Source organism: Malania oleifera, chromosome 10, assembly GCF_029873635.1.
Source record: "Malania oleifera isolate guangnan ecotype guangnan chromosome 10, ASM2987363v1, whole genome shotgun sequence".
Classification (NCBI taxonomy): Eukaryota; Viridiplantae; Streptophyta; class Magnoliopsida; order Santalales; family Ximeniaceae; genus Malania; species Malania oleifera.
Window position 1 is genome coordinate 39629306 of NC_080426.1, and position 19197 is coordinate 39648502.

Consider the following 19197-nt stretch of genomic DNA (forward strand, 5'->3'; position numbering starts at 1 on the left):
ATTTTTATAGCATCCTTTACAATGTTCAGAGCCAGGCCTCCTCCACTAAGCCCAAATGACCTGGGCAAGGAGGAAATTTTCATAGTCAAGTCTTATTATAATCACCTTAGCTGCCTGGTGGAGCGCATTGGTTATTTTCCTTGGAAGCTCATTTGGAAAACAGCAGCCCATCGGAGGTTGCTTTTTTCACCTGGGAGGCTGCTCTGGGGAAGATCCTCACCCTTGATAACCTTCAAAGAAAGGGTTTCTCTATTGTCAATGGGTGTTATATTGCCTTAGAGGAAGCGGATTCAGTGGACCACATCCTTCTTCACTGCCACTGGACCAGGAATCTCTGGAGCTTGGCCATTTCCATGGTCAAACAGAAATGGGTCACTGCAGCTTTGGTTGAGGGTGAGATTTGGGCTTGGAAAGGGATCCAATCCAACAAGTTCAAAATGAGAGCTCTTTCTTGTATCCGTCTTGCTATTTTTTGGGTGGTTTGGAAATAAAGGAACAGAAGGGCTTTTGATGGGATGGTCTCCTATTTCCAGGCTGTCATGGAAAACTGGATATCTATGATCTCTAGTTGGCATAATGGGATGCCTGAGAGATTTTTCTGTTATTCTTGATTTTCTAGATGTACTTCAGTGACCGGTGTTCTGTTTCTTTCCATTTGTTTTCACTGTAATTGAATAGCATCTTCTTGATGCCCAGTTTTTCTCTAATAATATCTATTTCTGATTTTTTTGTGTTTTTTAAAACAACTGGAATCAGAATCAAATGAAGTTCAATTGAAGCTGGAAAAACAAGCGGATGGTATGAGGTTTATGCTGTAATGCCTTTTGATCAATTGTCCCTTGAAGTAGATTCAGAGGAAATGCAATCATATTTAATAAGTTTAGGAACACTAGGAAAATTCTTAATGAAATAGGAACATGTAAAATATTGTGAAGTTGAAGAGGATGAGAAGATGATATAGAAGACGGATGCACGTGGGATATGGATAAATTCTTAGCATTTTGCCAACCAGCTCTTGGTCACCACTGTGGTAGTCTGAAAGCAGATAGATGCTGTTCAAGTCCAAAATAGTATGATGAGTGGTACCAGAGTCTCTTTACCAACTTGGACCAGAGATTGTGGAATTAGTTGCAAGCATGGCATTAACAGGAGAAGGCATCTCAGAGATGTAAGCATGATATCACTTTGCTGTCTCTTGCCAGCACTTCAGGGAAATATGACAACACAGAAGCTTGCCTCTATTTTGATGATCACTGGAGTTAATGAGCTGGGATTCCCATTATTGGAGTATAGTGTCACAAATTTGTTCTTGATGACGCCTCTTTCTCCCAATATTTTTCCTATGACGCGCTGTAGCATTTGAATTTGCAACCTTGGGATTGAAAGGATGGTGAGCCAATTTTGGCCTCTAGAGTCAATGTTTATCGAAGGATTGAGCAGTCTCATCTCATGCTCAATGCGATATTTGCAGTTCAATGGGATGGTTGTTAAATTAATATAAGAGACACCCTCGTACGGATAAATTTCTGCAATATTCTTCTTCATAAGCTGCAAATAATCATGCATTGCAGTTTGATTTTCAGATGCAATTTAAATTTCAATCGGAGGACATGAGCCTTTGAATGAAGCAAATTGATAGTGTAGCTGCTACCAACAGAGAAGGATGTGCATCCTGCAACTTGGCCAATAACACATGAGGAAGGACAATAGACATCTTAACAGTTGTCAGTCTTGGCGTTATCAGAAAACAAGTTCTGATTAAGCTGCCTAGTGCTAGTGGAATATGCATCCGTGGTAGAAACATGTTGTTGTGGACATGGAAGAGTACCTTCAACTCGCCCATTAGATTGTGACCATGAAGGATTGGGCAAATTTGAGTCTTCCATGGTAAAAAGTTGTTTTGATCAAATTTAAGTGGGAGTGGGTGATTGAAACCCATGGCCTGGGAAGAAATATTTTCTGATAAATGTCGGAAAGTTGGGAAGAGATTGCGTTACCAGAAGTTGTAGTGGATGAGTTGGTGTCAGTATTTTGTGTAAAGGTATTTCAAAACCCTACTGTCCTCAACGGTCGTTTAAATATTTTATTAACAATTATAAAAATGGTTATGACCTTTTTGTGACCGCTGTTATTAAACTCTTTTTGACCTTTTTTTGAACCTTTTTGTGATCGTTGTAAAATTAATTGTTTTTATATATATATATATATCCAAGATCTTAAATTTCAATTTCAACTCAAATTTTGAAAGCTCCAAAAGTATGGAAATTTTGATTTGAAAAAATAACAGAAATCAATATTAAAGCATAGAATTCTTTTATGAAACTTTAGAAATGGTTAATAGACGTAATAATGTAAGTTTTAGGACTAATATATTACAAGTTGAATATATCTATGTTGCGTATGAGGTGGAAAAGTTATAATATACTATATGTATCAAACATATTTGTAAGATAATGTGCATTAAACATATTCAGTTAATACAAATGAAATTTATAAATCATTTAAATATTAATTATTGTAAAAAACAAATAATGATAATTTAGACATGAATGGTTAAATAAAATGTTGTTATAAGCTTATTTTTTCATATAATTTCAAAAGCCCTTGTAATAATGTTTTGTTTCAATAAAAAGGTAAATTAAATTAAGAGAGAAATTTCGCTTCACTCCTAAATCTCTCATTTGAATTTCGAGGAAATTTCATTCTATAGTTAAAATTTCGACAACTTTTGCTAATGTTTCAAGATTTCAATAAATTTCGGATGATTAGTAGAAATTTCAACCTAAATTTTGTAAGATGGAAATCGACTGCCATTTCGATTTCGTGGGTGATGGAAACCAGAAATTTCATCAATTTCGTGGAAATTTAAGACCATGTATATATCTTGAGGTAGAGATTTTCTATCTAAAAATTCTTTTATTATTGGTCCGATCGGCAGTTTGTTTCATGTGATCATTTGTGTCTGGGTTAACTAAGCTGTGTTGTTCTTGTTTCCCGATTGGTGAGTTTACACCAATTGCAAGGGCAGTTGTATCCTGGGGGTGGACACCAATAAGCCTTTTGCTCTATATTGGAGGGGTGAAAATCTTCCCTAAGGGTAGTATTATTCATGCCTCAACAGATAAGTTTTCTCAATTTTAATTTTTGTGTCCTGTCTTCAGATTCATTTATTCTAATAGTTGGAAGGCATGAATCTTTGGCTTTGATACCCTAAATAAATTAGAACAGAGTAGGGTGTTGGTTATTGTTAAAGGTTATTTTAGTCTTTTAGTATTTTTATTAAGTGTGTTAGTATGTTAATTAGTGAGAGTTAGTAAGGGTATTATGGTTATTAGAATATATTTGATTTGTATTATACATAGAGGGAGAGACCTATTTTCAAGTTAGGTCATTTATTTAATCAAAATCTGAACATGGTATCAGAGCGTGGTCCAACCTAAACCCTATCACACTTTAGCCGTTGTTGAAAAACACCTTTCCGTTGCTGCCCTTCTCATATCCACCTCCACACTTCACTATTTCACAAAATCAACCATATAGGCTAAAACAGAATGCTCCGAAGCCTAACCCTACAAAACTCCATTTCTGGAAAGTGCCTCACACACCCCCATGTGCTGGCAGACTGCTGGCAGTGCTGACCCCATGCACCGGCTCATTAGAGAGATTCAGTGCACCTTTTTCTGATTTTTTCCTTCACTATGATCTGATTTCTTCCCTACACCATATTATCAAGTTGTTGGCCATGTTTATTGCTCAAAGATCCAACCTTTTTCAACCATGCTCTCGTAGTAATCCATTAATCGTTTTTCGGTGTTTACAAACGCTCTTTTGTGAGTTCTTGGAGCAGTGGCAGTGTTTGTAAGTTGAGTTGTGAGGCTGTGGCAGTGTATATAAGTTGGTAAGTGGTTCAGCTCGTCCATGGTTGTTTCAGTGCTTCACATCATTTGTGGTTGTCCTAATTAGTTTTGATTATTCTCCTTGTTTGATATTGGTGGGACTGCTGGTTTGTGAGTGTTAGGATGGAGTCTATGAATCCCGAAAATATGGTTCCTTCATCATTGCCATGGATAACAACTCAAAAGTTGGATGTAAAGGATTATGTTGAGTGGTGTAAGGCTGTTCAAGTTTATTTAGCAGGACTAGGAAAATTTGACCACTTGCTCCAATTTGATCCTTTTGATGAGAAGAGAAAATGTGTGGATTCAAGAAGATGCTTTGACTGTTTCCCTCTTGTGGAATTCAATGGAGCCCCTGATTGCACGGATGTGCATGCATCTAGATACGTGCAAGGAGATTTGGGATTATCCCAAGCTTCTATACTCTAGTAACATTACACGTATGTATGATTTATCCCAGGAGTACTTTTAGTTACAACAAAGAGACAAGAGTATTGCAGATTATTTTGGAGAGATGAAACGTATTCATGAGAAGCTAAATGTTGTGCAACCTATAACTGCTGATATTTGTGAGATGTAGAAGTAGAAAGAGCAGATGACAGTTCTTTGGGTTCTAGCTAGCTTGTGACCCGAGTTTGAGGCTGTCCTGTCCCAGATAGTTAGTAGTGCAGAGTTGCCCTCATTTGCCGATGTTTATTCTCACCTCCTTTGTGATTCCTTTGTCACACATCCTCCTGCTCTTGCATCTGGCTCTGAGAGGACAGCGTTTTCCACATGGTGATTCTAGTTCTTTACCAAACAACCACAGAAGTTTTCAAGGTGGTTCAAGCAGTCATGGTGGTAGAGATGGACGAGGTAGAGGCACTCTGCACATGTGCACTCATTGTGGATGTGGTAATCATACTATTGAGCAATGTTGGAATCTCCTTGGTAGACCTTCACATGTTACCAATGCAGCCACCACTGACTCCACACCTTTGGGGGGCAGCCAATGCAGACACCACCAACTCCACACCTTTGGAGCCAAGTTGGGGGGCAACGTACTATATCTATATTAGAGGAAGAGTATTCCAAGTTCCAGTAGTATCAAGCATCACAACAAGCTTCTCTTCCCGTTGCATCTCTTGCCCAAACATATAATCCCATAGCATGCCTGTCGTCCTGTACTTCTCGTCCTAGTCCTTGGGTTGTAGACTCAGTTGGCACTGGTCATATCACATGCATACCTAATTTCTTCTCTACTTCTAAGCATCCTGCAAATTTACCTTGTCTTACTCTAGCTGATGGATCCACCACTGCCGTCAAGGGAATTGGAACTGTAAATCCTATTTCTTCTATTTCTCTTCCTTTGGTTTTGTATATTCCCAAGTCCCATTTCAATCTTACGCTTACGTCCATTAGCAAGATACTAAATCCATGAACTGTTTAGTAGCATTCTTCCTTGATTCTGTGGTTATTCAGGATTTGAAGACGAGGAATACGATTGACGGAGGGTGTGAAACTAGTGGACTTTATGACTTTTAGTCACTGTCTCCTTCTACCACCTGCACTGTTGCTGCCACACCTCTCCAAATTCATTGTTGCACCTTGGTCATCCTTCATTGGAGAAGTTGAAATGTGTAGTTCCTGATTTGAGTTGCTCTTTCTGCCCCTCTCCCCTTCTGAACTTTCACCTGTGTTCCATCCCTAACTTCTATCTTTGTCCTTTTTTTCTGTCCTTCATTCTATGTTTCTCCACAATTCTATCTCTTTAATTCTGCTTCTTCCCTGCCTTCATCCTATTTCATATTTCCTCCATATATCATCCATTCTCATTCTATCTGTAGTCACCCCCCCAATTTTTCGAGTGAGGCCTGAAGGTCTTAGCTCATGAAGTTAAAATCTCTTGTGCCGAAGATGAACGGGGCTAAGCGATCTGCTGAAGCTGTGGGATGTAAAAATGCATCGGTAGGGGAGCAATTGAAAGAGATTAAACCAATTGATGGAGGATCGCTTAAGGATAGTTCTTAATGATCATGTTTGTTTGAAGATTAAAAAATTACAGGTTTTGTTTTATATTAGAAAATCTTGATGTTTTAGAATTTTTTTTTCGTTAATTTTGGGTTATTATGTGTATTTTAAGTACTTGGGGGTTATTTTGCAATTATTCATTTTAGTTAGGGTATTTTTGTAATTAGTTGTTTTATTTATTGTTATTCTATAACTATTTGTTTCAGTTGTTTTATTGGATGTACAAGTACTTGATTATATTGTATAGTGGACAGTTATCAATTTGAAACTGATTTTCACTGGTTTTCCCTCTCTCTCTCTCTCTCTCTCTCTCTCTCTCTCTCTCTCTCTCTCTTCCAGAATTCTCTCCTTTCTTCTCCTTCTTCACCCACCCTTCTTTCTTCTCCTTTTGTTTCTTCTCTGTTCTTCTATAACTCTTTTATGCTTCTATTCTTGTTCTGCTTTCTTATTCTTTCTGTTATTGTCTTTGGCTCCTCTTCTTCCCCATTCTTCTCTTCTTCTTTCTGCATCTCTCTCCAAATTCTCTCTCTGAGTCTGAATTTCCATTGTCCCACATCAACTTGGTATTAGAGCAATTTGGTTTACAATCTTCCTCTGTTATCAAGAATCGTCAGAAAATTTTAGTCCCTGTCCCATAACAATTTACAGCTATTGTGATTCAATTTTTATTGCTGTAGGTATTTTGCATTACAGGTCCCACAAATCAAGGTCAGAAATTGTAGGAATATCCCAGAAACTGGTGCATTGTTGCTTTGCAACCTTTTTGAAAATTACAGTCATGCCCTTGAGTTTTAAACTCCATTTTCCAGGCATCATTTCACGTCACCTCCACCACCATTGAAGGCAGATACCATCCAAAAGTCATCACCTGAATTTCCTCGCTGTCTAGTCACTGGAAAACCCCATACAGTGATTGAAAATTTCCCAGCCAACCACCCTTCAAGATCCCACATTTGCCATTGTTTTCTTGACACACCATCATCACCAATTGATTCACCGACCTTCGATCTACCATTCTACCTCCACACAGAAGACCATCACCTGAAGACCTTTGCTAGTTACACTCTTTGGTTATCTTCATGTCTGCTTTCTGGACTCTTCAATACATGTCATACTTTCTGCAGAGTGCATCCAGGTTCATAAGAGCACTTTCGTAGAGCTTTCCAAGAGAAGTGTTCTCGAGTATTTTTCCACTCATTTGAAGTTTTCAGAGAACTTCTTCTCCTAATGGATCAGGTAGGCTGTCGAGGTAAGCTTGCTTGAGGTTGATGTCATCTTGTCTGCAAAGAGTATAATATCATTTAGAAATGAAATTATAATCCTCTCAAGATCTTTTTGTCTAAGTGAGCAGCATTATACTCTTCCCTGACTTGGGTAACATGGTCCACCCATACACCACAGAATTCCTCAATGATTGTGAATATGAAAACATCAAGATTTGACACTTGTGATGTCTGCAGTTGCCGATAATCTCCGAGATTTATCCACCAAATTTTGAGTTTGCCGACGAACTTTGAGACAACCCTTCGAATGACTTCGTTTAATGTAATCCTTTCTTTCATTAATTTTGCCGGGCACCAAGCATGGAGCTCAAGGATTTTATTCCTCCATTTGTTTGGTGGAATTCCTTCTAATGAGATGGTACTTTACCGTTTGAATTTTATGGGTTTTGCATTGAGATGGTGGAAGAGGTATTCTCTGAGAGATTGATGTTGTCATCAATTCCCTCATCTTCTGTGGGACTTTCGTACTCTGTCCTGTGAGTAGATGGTTGGGTCATCATTGTAGCTCTGGGGTTCATCATATAGTAACTTATCTAGCTTCCAAAAATGTGAGAAATTCCGGTCATGATCAGTTTTCCTCATTAGACCTAAAGCTGTTTGATTAAGAAGTGATGGATTGGGCCTGTTGTCACCTGGTGCAACTTTCAGAACTGAGGAATATTGAATCTAGCCACCAGGAGTTGGATTTTCTGCAAGCTATTTTGAATTTAACTTGAAGATATTCTAGTGCTAGGGCTTGTTACATATGTTGGAGAATAAATTCAGCATCAACACTGGATTCAGACTTTATTTGCTGCATTTGTAGGTTTTTTTTTTTTCCCTGTGGAGATGAGAGACACTTGGATGTTAGTTTGAGAAATTGGGCTGTCAATGCAAATTTCAATGTTCTAGAGGATGAATTAAGTCTACCAACACTCATATAGAGATTAGGCATGATCTTTTGAGATTTGTTGCAATATATTGGTTTCCTTCATGAGATTTTGACAATGATATTAAGAATTTCAACTTGTAGTGTGTGATATATATTTTGGAAAGGAAATTCGGTACTGGAAATACTGTTTAGAACTTGAAGAATTTTGAGTTGGGGCCATCATTTATAGTTCTTGACAAGATATGAGTTTAGGAAATAAAACATGAGCTTCCATGCCACATCTTCAGGATATTACTTGTTTGAATGGTAACTTTTCTAACAGAGAATTCATAGATTGGCTGTTTTATCTTGATCTTTATTTTGAATGCAATGGGATACCAGAAAAAAGGAAAAAGGTTTGCATCTTTTAAGTTTGTTGGCCATGCGACTGAGTATGGGGTAGAATATACAAGCAGCTAAATCTCAAACCTTTTTGGTTTAGAATGAAAAGTATGTTAATATCAGATTTTTCCCCTACTGCTATGTTGAGATCATCTTCCATCTCAAGAGACGAAAGAGTTATTAAGGATAATGTAAAATTCCAGTCTCAAAATGGTCTATTAGGTATGAAACAGAATTTGTTGTTCTTATGGACTACACATGATCACACAAAAAAGGAAATTGCAAGTGAACTTAAACTCAAAAAATCCTAGCGAAGATGAAACGAAAATTGTTGTTGTTATGGACTACCATATGATCATAGAAGAGGAAATTGCAACTGCACCTGAATTTATTGTGGTTGTGGATTATAAATGTGGAAATGAAAGCTACATTGATTGTATGGATTGTAGAGCACATGATGCCATTCTTAAATAGCAAGCAAATGTAATTATACAAAATGTTCAAGTTGTAGAAGAGCTGGAGGAGTAGGCAACAAAATTCAGTGTTCAGAATTCAATTAACGGCAAGGGATTTTTAGAGGATGAAATTGTTGAATTTTCTATTAAGTTTGTCGCAAATAGGTGCCAAGCCTTGAATCATATTCCAAGTGTATAATTTTCCTCCTATAAACTTTATCGGGATTGGAAACCTTGAGAAAAATTAAAATAATTTCTTATTGATATTTGCATGTCAATGAAAATAGACAATGTGAAATTACAAGTTTAATGGCTCATGGATATATCTTCCCTGCTCTTGCTAGTCTTACAATAGGACAAAGGGAAAAATCAAATTGAAGAGGAAAGTAAACAGTGTGGTATTTCAGACAATAACAATGAGTTTGCCTGTTGAACAAAATGACGATTAACTTCATTGTGTTTCGTTTGCTCATGAAAGACCGGATTGGAGGTAATATGAAGAGCAGCTTGATTATCACACATCAACTCTATAGGTTGAGAATGTGAAAAACCCAATTCTTCCAACATGTTCTTCAACCAAAAAAGTTCACAAGTAGTGTGAGCCATAGCTCTATACTTTGATTCAGCATTTGGCCGACCACCACAGTTTGTTTCTTACTCTTCCAAGAAACCAAATTATCACTTGCCAAGATATTGAAAATGGTTGTGGATCTTCAATTGGAAGGCGACTCAGCCCAATCTGCATCTGTGTATCCCTGAATTATAGGTGTGACCCTGACCTCGATATAAAATACCTCCCCCTGGTGTACCTTTGAGACAGGTCAAGATGCGAATTACTGCATCCCGGCGACTTATCCTCGGATTATCCAGAAATTGACTCACAACACTTGTTGCAAAAGATATATCCAGCTGTGTGATTGATAAATCAACTTTCCAACAAGTTTTCGATATAGTCCAAGATTAGGCAAAAAAATCACCCATATACGGAGCTAACTTGCTGTTAGGATCCATAGGTGTACCAACTAGTTTGGATCCAAAAAATCCAGTTTCATCTAATAGATCAAGAACATACTTCCTTTGTGACGAAACAATTCCCATACAAGATCTAGATACTTCTATACCCAAGAAGCATTTCAATGATCCCAAATCTTTGGTTGAAGCTTAGTCTGTAGAAAAAGTTTGAGACTCTGAATACCCTTATTATCATCACCTGTAATAACAATATCATCCACATACACAAGGAGGATCCCACCTGATGAAGTAGGACGATAAAACACAAAGTGATCCACTGCACACTGTCGAAGACCAAACTTAAGTACTAAAACATTGAATTGTCCAAACCATGCTCTGGATGACCGTTTTTAAACCATACAATACCTTCTTGAGTCGACACACTAGGCTTGCCTCCCCCTGAGCAACGAACCTAGGTGGTTGCTCCATATAGATCGCCTCCTTAAGAACACAATGCAAGAAGGCATTCTTCACCCCTACCTGATGCAGAGGCCAGAGACAAATGGTAGCCGAGGAGATCAACAAACTTATTGATGTAAGTTAGGCAACCGGAGAAAAATTGTCAGAATAATACAAACCATACACCTAAGTATACACCTTAGCAACAAGAGGTGCCTTCAAACAAGCCACAGAACCATCAGGGTTAACTTTCACAATGTATACCCAACAACAACCAACCATAGACTTGTCAAGAGGAAAAGATACGAAGTTCTAAGTACCATTGTCTTGTAAAGCATTCATCTCTTCAACCATGGCATTCCTCCACGCGGAGTGGGCTAAGGCTTCCAAAACAAATTTAGGAAAGGCAGCAGATGATAAAGCAATAACAAAAAATATAATAGGAGGGCGATAAGAAGCTATAGCAAACATACTTGGAAGTGGGATGTTGGGTGTATGTGCATTTACTTTTCGGATAGCAATGAGAGGATCAGTATCATGGGAAATATGATCATCAGACAAGGAAACCAAAGGTGTGGTAGTATAAGCTAGGGGGGACTCTCTTCCTTGGAGTTGCTGTTGTGAATACACCTACAAATTAGGACGATCAAGATGATGAGGAGGACTGAGACACAATTGGTTGATTTGGCATGGGCAGCAAACTAGAATCTGGAAGATTAAGCAGAGGAGGACACTCATTAAAATCAGAGGCACTCAGGGACTGGGTGTAGTAAGGCGTAGACTCAAAGAAGATAACATCTGTAGAAACAAAGAAGCAATGCAGCCTAAGACTATAACAATGATACCCCTTTTAAAGAATATAAGTAGCTAAGACTATAACAATGATACCCCTTTTAAGAATATAAGTAGCCTAGAAAGGCACATTTTATAGCACTAGGATTCAAATTATCCACCCTAGGAGTTAGTTGATGAAAAAGGGGGACACAACCAAATATACGAGGAGGTAGAGAGAATAAAGTAAGGTGCGAGTGCACCATTTTGTTGAGGAGTGTGGGCATAGGATGATTGATGAACAATGCAAAACTAAGTCATATAAGTAGTGAATTGTAAAATTCTTTTACCTCTTATCATTTCGAAGTATTCGAACAAGCAAACCAAATTGAATCTTTATTTCAAAACAGAACACAAAAAAATATGAAATAACTTAGAAAAATCTTTTATTAAATATAACCAAGTCATCCTTGAATAATCATCCATAAAGGTTACTAAGTACTGGAAACCTAACTTGGCCACAACTCTACTAGGACCCCAAACATTAGAATGGACTAACATGATAGGGCTTGCAGCCTGTTTATTGACTCAAAAAGCAAAAATGGCATGATGATGCTTTCTTAATTGACATGACTCACAATTAAGACTAGACAGAGAACAAAAGAGAACAAAAAGAGAAGGTAAGAAGGAAAAGGAAAAAGATTGAGGGAGGAAGAAGAAGGTGAGGAGAGGGAAGGTTGCATGAGAGGGTGGGGGTGGGGGGAGCTATATTGCAATCTGATTCAAATTGATAATTGTCCCAAACAACCTACTAAGCCCTTGGGGAGGGACAATATTGCCATCTGACTCAAATGGATAACTATCCCAAACATTTGACTCAAATGGATAACTATCCCAAACAACTTACAAGCCAAGTATCATCCTTGCATAAAACCCCAACAAAGTAGGAAATTACACAATACAGAGAGAAATGTTCAACTATTTATTCCTACACCTATCTAATACAAATCTTTACATAAAACCTAAACAAAACATGAAATTACATGGTACAAAGAAGAGCTGCACAAACATAATTTCTTAATTTTTCCTAAAACAAGTATGTTGAATAGGCAGCCTAAAAGATGTAGGTTTGGTCCTCCATCATACCCCATGTCGATTCTTGAGAATGTGAGTGCAAATACGACACTCTCATGGACAACATCCTTAATAAGCCATGTAGCATCTAAATGGGAAAATCTCGGACCAACTACTATCGAAGACCAACTTGAGGATACATCGCGGACTCATTCTCCAAAATGGACTCCTCCATCTCTTGTAGTTGAGAAATGGAAGAACGTTAAGGAATTGCTGATCTTGTATAAGTATTGGATGAAAAAGCAAGAAGCTCAATGGTGCCTTGGTAAGGTGTCATTCTCCACATTAAAAACTGGAGTAATGGTCATATGTGTAGGAAAATCAAGTAAAGGTATGCATTAAGACCAAGTTTCTCAAGGATGGAGTAAGGGCCTGATACATTTATGGGGCTTTTTAAATGAGTTTCTAGGCTAGTGTTCAAGTTTAATGCAAACCATGACACTATCATCCACATTAAAGTCTCTAGCTCTACGATGCACATTTGCAACAAGTTTGTAACTTATATCACTCTTTGCAAGTTTTTGCCTAACCTTGGCATGCTATTAATGGATTTGATGAACAAAGAAGTCATTCTAAGATACGAGCATTTTGTGGTGACATACAAGATCAATGGGTGCACAAGGTTTGTAATCAAATATACACAAAAAATGACTCTTACCAATTGGCCTATTCGAAAAATTATTACAGACAAACTCAATAGTGGGTAGGCAAACTCAACAATGGATAGGCAAACTCAACAATGGATACTCACATGGAAACTCTCAATCCTAAGAAGGAACTTTTTGGGCGATGATTGCTAAGATACACATGTTTTCTAAGCTCTCTTGCTCAAGTCATATTGATGTAGGACAATAAGCAAGACTTTGGGAAGATCCATGTTGGAGACTACTTTAGAAGAATTATATTGAGCATTGTTGGGTTTAATTTGTAGTTTATTATGTGTCTAGTGTAATTAGTACAATATTATGTGTATTTTGGGGGCTTGTTTGTAATATTTGGGTAATGTTGGGGTATATTTGTGATGTAATGTATTGCAATCTGATTCTAATTGTTAACTATTGCAAACAACTTATGAGTTACAAACAAATATTTGTACCTACAACCAACTAAAACACGTTTACAATTTTACATAAAGACCCCAAAAAAATAGGAAATTACACAATACAATGTAGGGTTTAATACAAACGTTATTTCCTAAATCTAAGCCTAAAATAAGTATGCTGAATGAACAGCCAAGATGTTGGTGGTTCTCCGTCAATATGTTTTCCCCTAATATAATATATATGAGGATAAAGTTTTGAAGCATGTTTGTTTTTGCATGGGATATAGGATAAGTGATGGAACATTTCAAGTTTACGCTAGTGCATATTTTGTGCAAACACAACATGATGTATATGGGTTAAGGAGTAGGCTCAATATTTCTTATTATTTAGGCACTTTTTGCTCCCTCTCCTTTTTCTGGGACACCATATATCACCTTCCTCTTTGGGCTTGGATAGGTGTGAATGCTTGTAAAAATAGAAAGAAGAGTCTTAGGCTAATTCCTCTCTTCTTTGTTGAATGAAGAGCGATGGAAATAGGATAGCCTTAGGTAGTTGAATTGTGTTTTTTTTTTTTTTTTAAATAAAGTTTATGGATATGTGCTATAGTAGATAAAGACTGCTTGATTTTATTTGCCTGGTCAGGTAAATGGGCTAATATACATATGGTTGGCACCGGTAACAACAATAATAAGCTTTAACTCCCATTGAATGGAGTTGGTTACATGAATCCTTTTCTGCTAATTCATGTAATTGAGGGCATTTTTTTCTGACTAACTTAAGCGACATTCAATCATTCCTCACTACTTCATTCCAAGTTATTTTAGGTTTTATCCATTTTCTTCTAATACCATTTACAATGACTAGCTCACTCCTCACTGGTGCTACTTGGCCTAGGATTCAAATGCTCAAGCCATCTAAGTTGCCCCTCACTTATCATATCTTCTACTGATGCTATGCCTAACTTGCGAATATGTTCATTCTTCAATTTATCCATTAATGGTATACCACGCATCCACCTTAGCATGCACATTTTGGCCACTTTTACTTTTTGAATGTGTTGTTTCTTAGATGCCAAACATTCCTAACTCTACAACATGGTTGGTCTCATAGCCGTCCTATCAAAATTTCCTTTTAATTTTAGTGGTATTATACAATTGCATAGCACACCCAACGCACTCCTCCATTTTACCCAATCTGCTCTAACTCTACGTATTACATCCTCTCCCATTTCTCCTTTTGCTTGCATAATAGATCCAAGATATCGAAATTTATTAGTGTTGTTAATTTCTTGATTGTCAAGTTCAATCTTGTCTTCAATATTCCTCCTTACATGGTTGAAATTCATTTCATATATTTTGTCTTATTTCTATTTATCCTAAAACGTCTAGACTTTGAAGTTGTTCTCCAAAGTTCTGACTTAGATTCGACTCCACTCTTCCTTTCATCAGTCAAAACAATATCATTTGCAAACAACGTACATCTTGGGTTCTCGCGTTAGATACAAATAGGGGTTCAAAGAAAAACTTTGATGTACACTTATTGTGATTGAAAGTTCTCTAGTCTCTCCTTTCGCAGTTGTAGCACTAGGTGTTACTTAATCGTACATTTCCTTAATGACATTAGTATATTTTCTACGTACTCCTTTCTTTTGTAAGACCCATCATAGAACTTTCCTACGTACTCTATCATATGCTTTCTTTAAGGGCATGTTTGGTATCATTTCTGTTTTCTGTTTTCTGTTTTTGTTTCTCCACGTTGAAAAAGCAAATTATAAAAACGTGTTTATTTCTATTGTTAGTTTTTTGTTTGGCAAAAAATTGAAAACCAGATTTTATGGTTTTTAGTTGTTTTAGCAATCTATCGTCATAAATTTCAATATTCAGAAATAGTTTTTTTAGATTAAATTATTCATTTTATACACTTTTAAATTAAAATAAAAAATTAAATCATCATATGAATTTAAATATAATTAAAATAAAAATATACAAAAATTCCAAAAAATAATAATAAAGCCAATTTCAAAATTCTTTTACTATTTTTCAATTGTCATGCCCAATAAAATTTTTTTTTGAAAGTAGAACAATTAAGTAAAATAATTATAATAAGTTTTATTTTTATTATAGTAAATTTTTTAATGTGTATTATTTGTAACTTTATAATTTTAATCATATTTTATAAATATTTTGATTTAAATATGAAAATGTGTATTTTTTAATTAAGTATTTAATTTGTATTAGTTTTATAAATGTTAACCTAATAGGTTGCTGGTTTCTAGTTTTAGTTTCTGATTTTTGGTTTTCGTTTCTCCAATTTTTGGCAGTGATACCAAATGCCCCCTAAGTGAATAAAAACCATATGCAAGTCCCTCAACTTTTCCATTATTCTTCTTAGTAGGTAAATAGCTTCTTTATCAATCTCCCAAGCACTGATATCTTCTTTCTTTATCTATTAAAAAAGGGGATGGGGGACATGCTGGGACGTATTTTCTTTCATCATATGATGCAATCAAACATGGGATTGTGGCAGGATAGGATATCATATCCCTTCCTACCACCTTCAAACTGTTAATGACGAGGATTTGGGGTTTAATAACTTTTGAGTAAATGGCTTTTTCTCTGTTTTCTTCTCTTTTAATTTAGCTGAAAAAAAAGTGAGATTTGAGTGGGTGGAAAAGAAAAAAGCCACAAGGAGGAGTTGAACTTGATGTACTTAGGATTTAGTAACTGATGGTGAAAGGGTATTTTTATTTTTATTTGTTCAAATTAATGTGTTTGGGTTCCATGAAAATGGACTAAGTTTTCATCTTTGACTAATTAATTCCTAGAAATTGCATATCCTTATCTGGAATTGAGTTACAGATAACTATGTCCAATAGTTTCCAAGATAGGCGAATATTTTCCAGGAGTGTCCAGCCTAATAAAAGTTAAAAAGAAAAAGAAAAGGAGAAACAGATCTGCTTTATTTATTTATTTATTTTTTCTATATTTTTCCATTTGGTCATTTGTCGCCTTAGATTTCCAATCAGATGAAGTGACATAACAGCTTCAGCTCCCTTCTGTCTTTGTAATTGTTGGATTTTTCACCAGACAGCATGGATGTTTGATGCTAGGCCATACCAAGTACATTATTAAAAATGCTTTGTTTTGTCAGCTTGTGACTGGACAGCCAACATATGTTCTACCCTTTCAGTCCAGGCCCTTTGCATCTGGTTTTGCTAATTCTTTTTCTGTCTTCTTTCTTCCTTGTGTACCCAGACTATACATGTACTTGCTGTAAATTTAGTGTAACATTTAATTGATATAAAAATATAGCATTTTACAGCTAGTTGTGGCGAATTTTAAATAAGTGAACCATGAATAATATAATTAGATATTTTGGTAATGGCAGTAATAATGCCAGACTTTAGAGTGATAATTTGGAAAATAGCAAGAATAAATCGCTAGTTGTTACACCATGCATTTATGTCATTGTGCACAGCTAGTGTATGATAAGATGAAGCTATTGGTTGCATTGGGTTGGGTATTTATTTGTTTATATATATATATATATATATATATATATATATATATTTTACTCTAGAATATAGTAAATAGGCTCCAGAACTTTCAAAACATATTTCAGAGTGTCAGCTAAGATGACTCAGTATTCAGCAGATCTAATCATAGTAGTAGATTTTATATGCCCTCACTGCATGCCGAACAAAATGAATACATCTGTTCATATTTTGTTAGTTTTTTCCTGGGTGGCAAAATTGATTATCTTTGCCCATCTGGGTGGCAGGTTTCCAACCTTGCTTCTGAGGCAAAGCGAGAAAGGAATGCTTTGACAAAAGAAGTCTCAAAAATCAGTAATTATGGAATATCTGTATAAAGATTCTCTGGTTCACTCTTTCCTTTTTTTACTATGCAATGTTGTTCCATGATTTCAATTACCAGATGAATGTGTGTAGAGATAGCTTCTATATATTTTACACATGAAATAAGTGCAATATTTAAAGCATTTATACTTGAATTTTGTCTCAAGGCATTTTTCGTTTAAAAGCATAAATTTCTTGGTGGAATGATACCAGTTCCATTTTATTAAGGTGTTGGGTCATGTGATAAATATTGCATATATAAAGTAGTCATGCTGCAGAGTCTTTAATAGCAACACTTCCAAAAGCCCCATTCTGACAAATATTCTTTGCACTTCCTGACCAACAGCCTCCATATTCTTTGCAGTCACCTTGTTAGGCACAAATAACGCTGCTCTTGGTCGACCTTCTATCGATTCTGCTAGACTCTTTTGTCGCATAAGATCTAACACTATAATTCTTGCCAATCTCACCATGGCTGTAGCTACATTCTGGATTCACCCATGAGGCATTGTTTTTTATGTAGATGGACTCTGCGCTTTTCCTTCCAGGATTCAGTTTCCTGTGTTTTTTTCAGTAGGGAGCATTCAGGGATTAAAACTTGAGGGTTAGCTTATATGTCCGTTTGGATCAAAGATTTTGTTTGGGGAAAGGAAAGGAAAGTAAAACAAGGAAGAAACTTATTTTCCCTTGTATTTTAATGTAAAATACTTTAAAAAATGAAAGTTTGTTTTAATATAACTAAAAATTAGGAAAAACTAAACCATTTATAGATTTGGCATATTTTTTATTTTCTTTCTCATTTTCCTTGATAGCTAAACATGAAAATGGGGATTACTTAATATTTTCTTTTCCTATTCCTAATATTTTCTGGGTTCAAACCTAGCCATAGGGCTTGCTGGAAGGGGTGCCAGGGATTGAACACTCAGATAAAAGATTAGAGCCTAATCAAGATAACCTGCTCCCCCTTTCTGTCAAGTTGGGTGGAGTCCTCAGCTCAATTAATTTGCAATTAGGACGAGGCTGTATCAGCCTGAATTGAACCACACGAAGATCAGAATCAGATGAAGCTACAACCTTTCCAGGGCAATGAATGACCTCTCTGCTTCACCTTTCAAGATTCACAACACACGATGGAGCCGCTAGTGCATTTTAAACTCTTGCATGGTATGAGACCCTGTTTGTTTGGACTTCGTTCCCCTTTGAATAGTGGGGTTAGGCTCTTAATGGCCTCGAAATTAGTGATTAGGAATTGTTTGATAAATCTCATGGTAATTGCTTTTGATTGAGCTAGAATTCTTTCAATTGTTGTTTTGCTATGAGTTTTATTAGACACTTGGGTCATTTTTATTTGTAAAATGCAAATTCCTCTATGCCTCGTATGTTTCACGACACACCTCTCTGCTCTCTGCACCCTCACATAAACAAAGGCTGGTTAACAAACAAGAAACAATTCATCAATGAATTGATTCAATTATATTTAAAACTTGATTTACAAATCTACAACCATATTTAATGTTCACTTAGTCTCATCTTAATTGGACCAGTTGTGCAGTGAATGGTAAATGAAGAATTTGATGAAAAATTTACAATTCATATCTAAGTCGTTTGATTGAGAAGCTAATGTTGGTTTCAACAATAATTCATGGCGAGTGGTAGATAGTTTATGTTTATTATATAAATTTGATATAATTAAGAGCTACGGGATTCTTTGGAATGTCCACAAGTGCTGAAATAAAAAAGTGCTGAAAGTTATAAATGGTGCTTGGTTGTGTGTAAAATAAGTGGTATTTAGATACTTATTTTTATTATAAGGTAGTATATAATTATTTTTAAATATATTTGAAATTAAAAAAATTATATTTTTTATTAACAATTTTATTAATAATTATTTTAATTATTTATAATTAAAATTTAGATATGTTTTATTAAAAAATAACATAAGATTATTTTTTTTGATTAAAAATAATCTTGCTATTAATTTGAATTTATAATGCATTGCTATATATTGCATTAAGATAAAAATAATATTAGTTTTTAAATAGAAAATCTTAATTTATTTAATGTTAATTTAAATTAATTAAAAGTTC

The 19197-nt window shown here is 35.8% G+C and overlaps 1 protein-coding gene across 1 annotated transcript in view; it reads left to right on the forward strand.

The window, feature by feature from the left end:
- Positions 1–17265, forward strand: part of LOC131166963 (RGS1-HXK1-interacting protein 1) — a 29207-nt gene extending 11942 nt beyond the window's left edge. The window contains exon 9 of the mRNA XM_058125659.1: positions 17035–17265. Within this exon, the coding sequence (XP_057981642.1) occupies positions 17035–17124 (90 nt within the window). The 3' untranslated portion in view covers positions 17125–17265. The remainder of the gene's footprint in view (positions 1–17034) is intronic.
- Positions 17266–19197: the final 1932 nt, after the last annotated feature.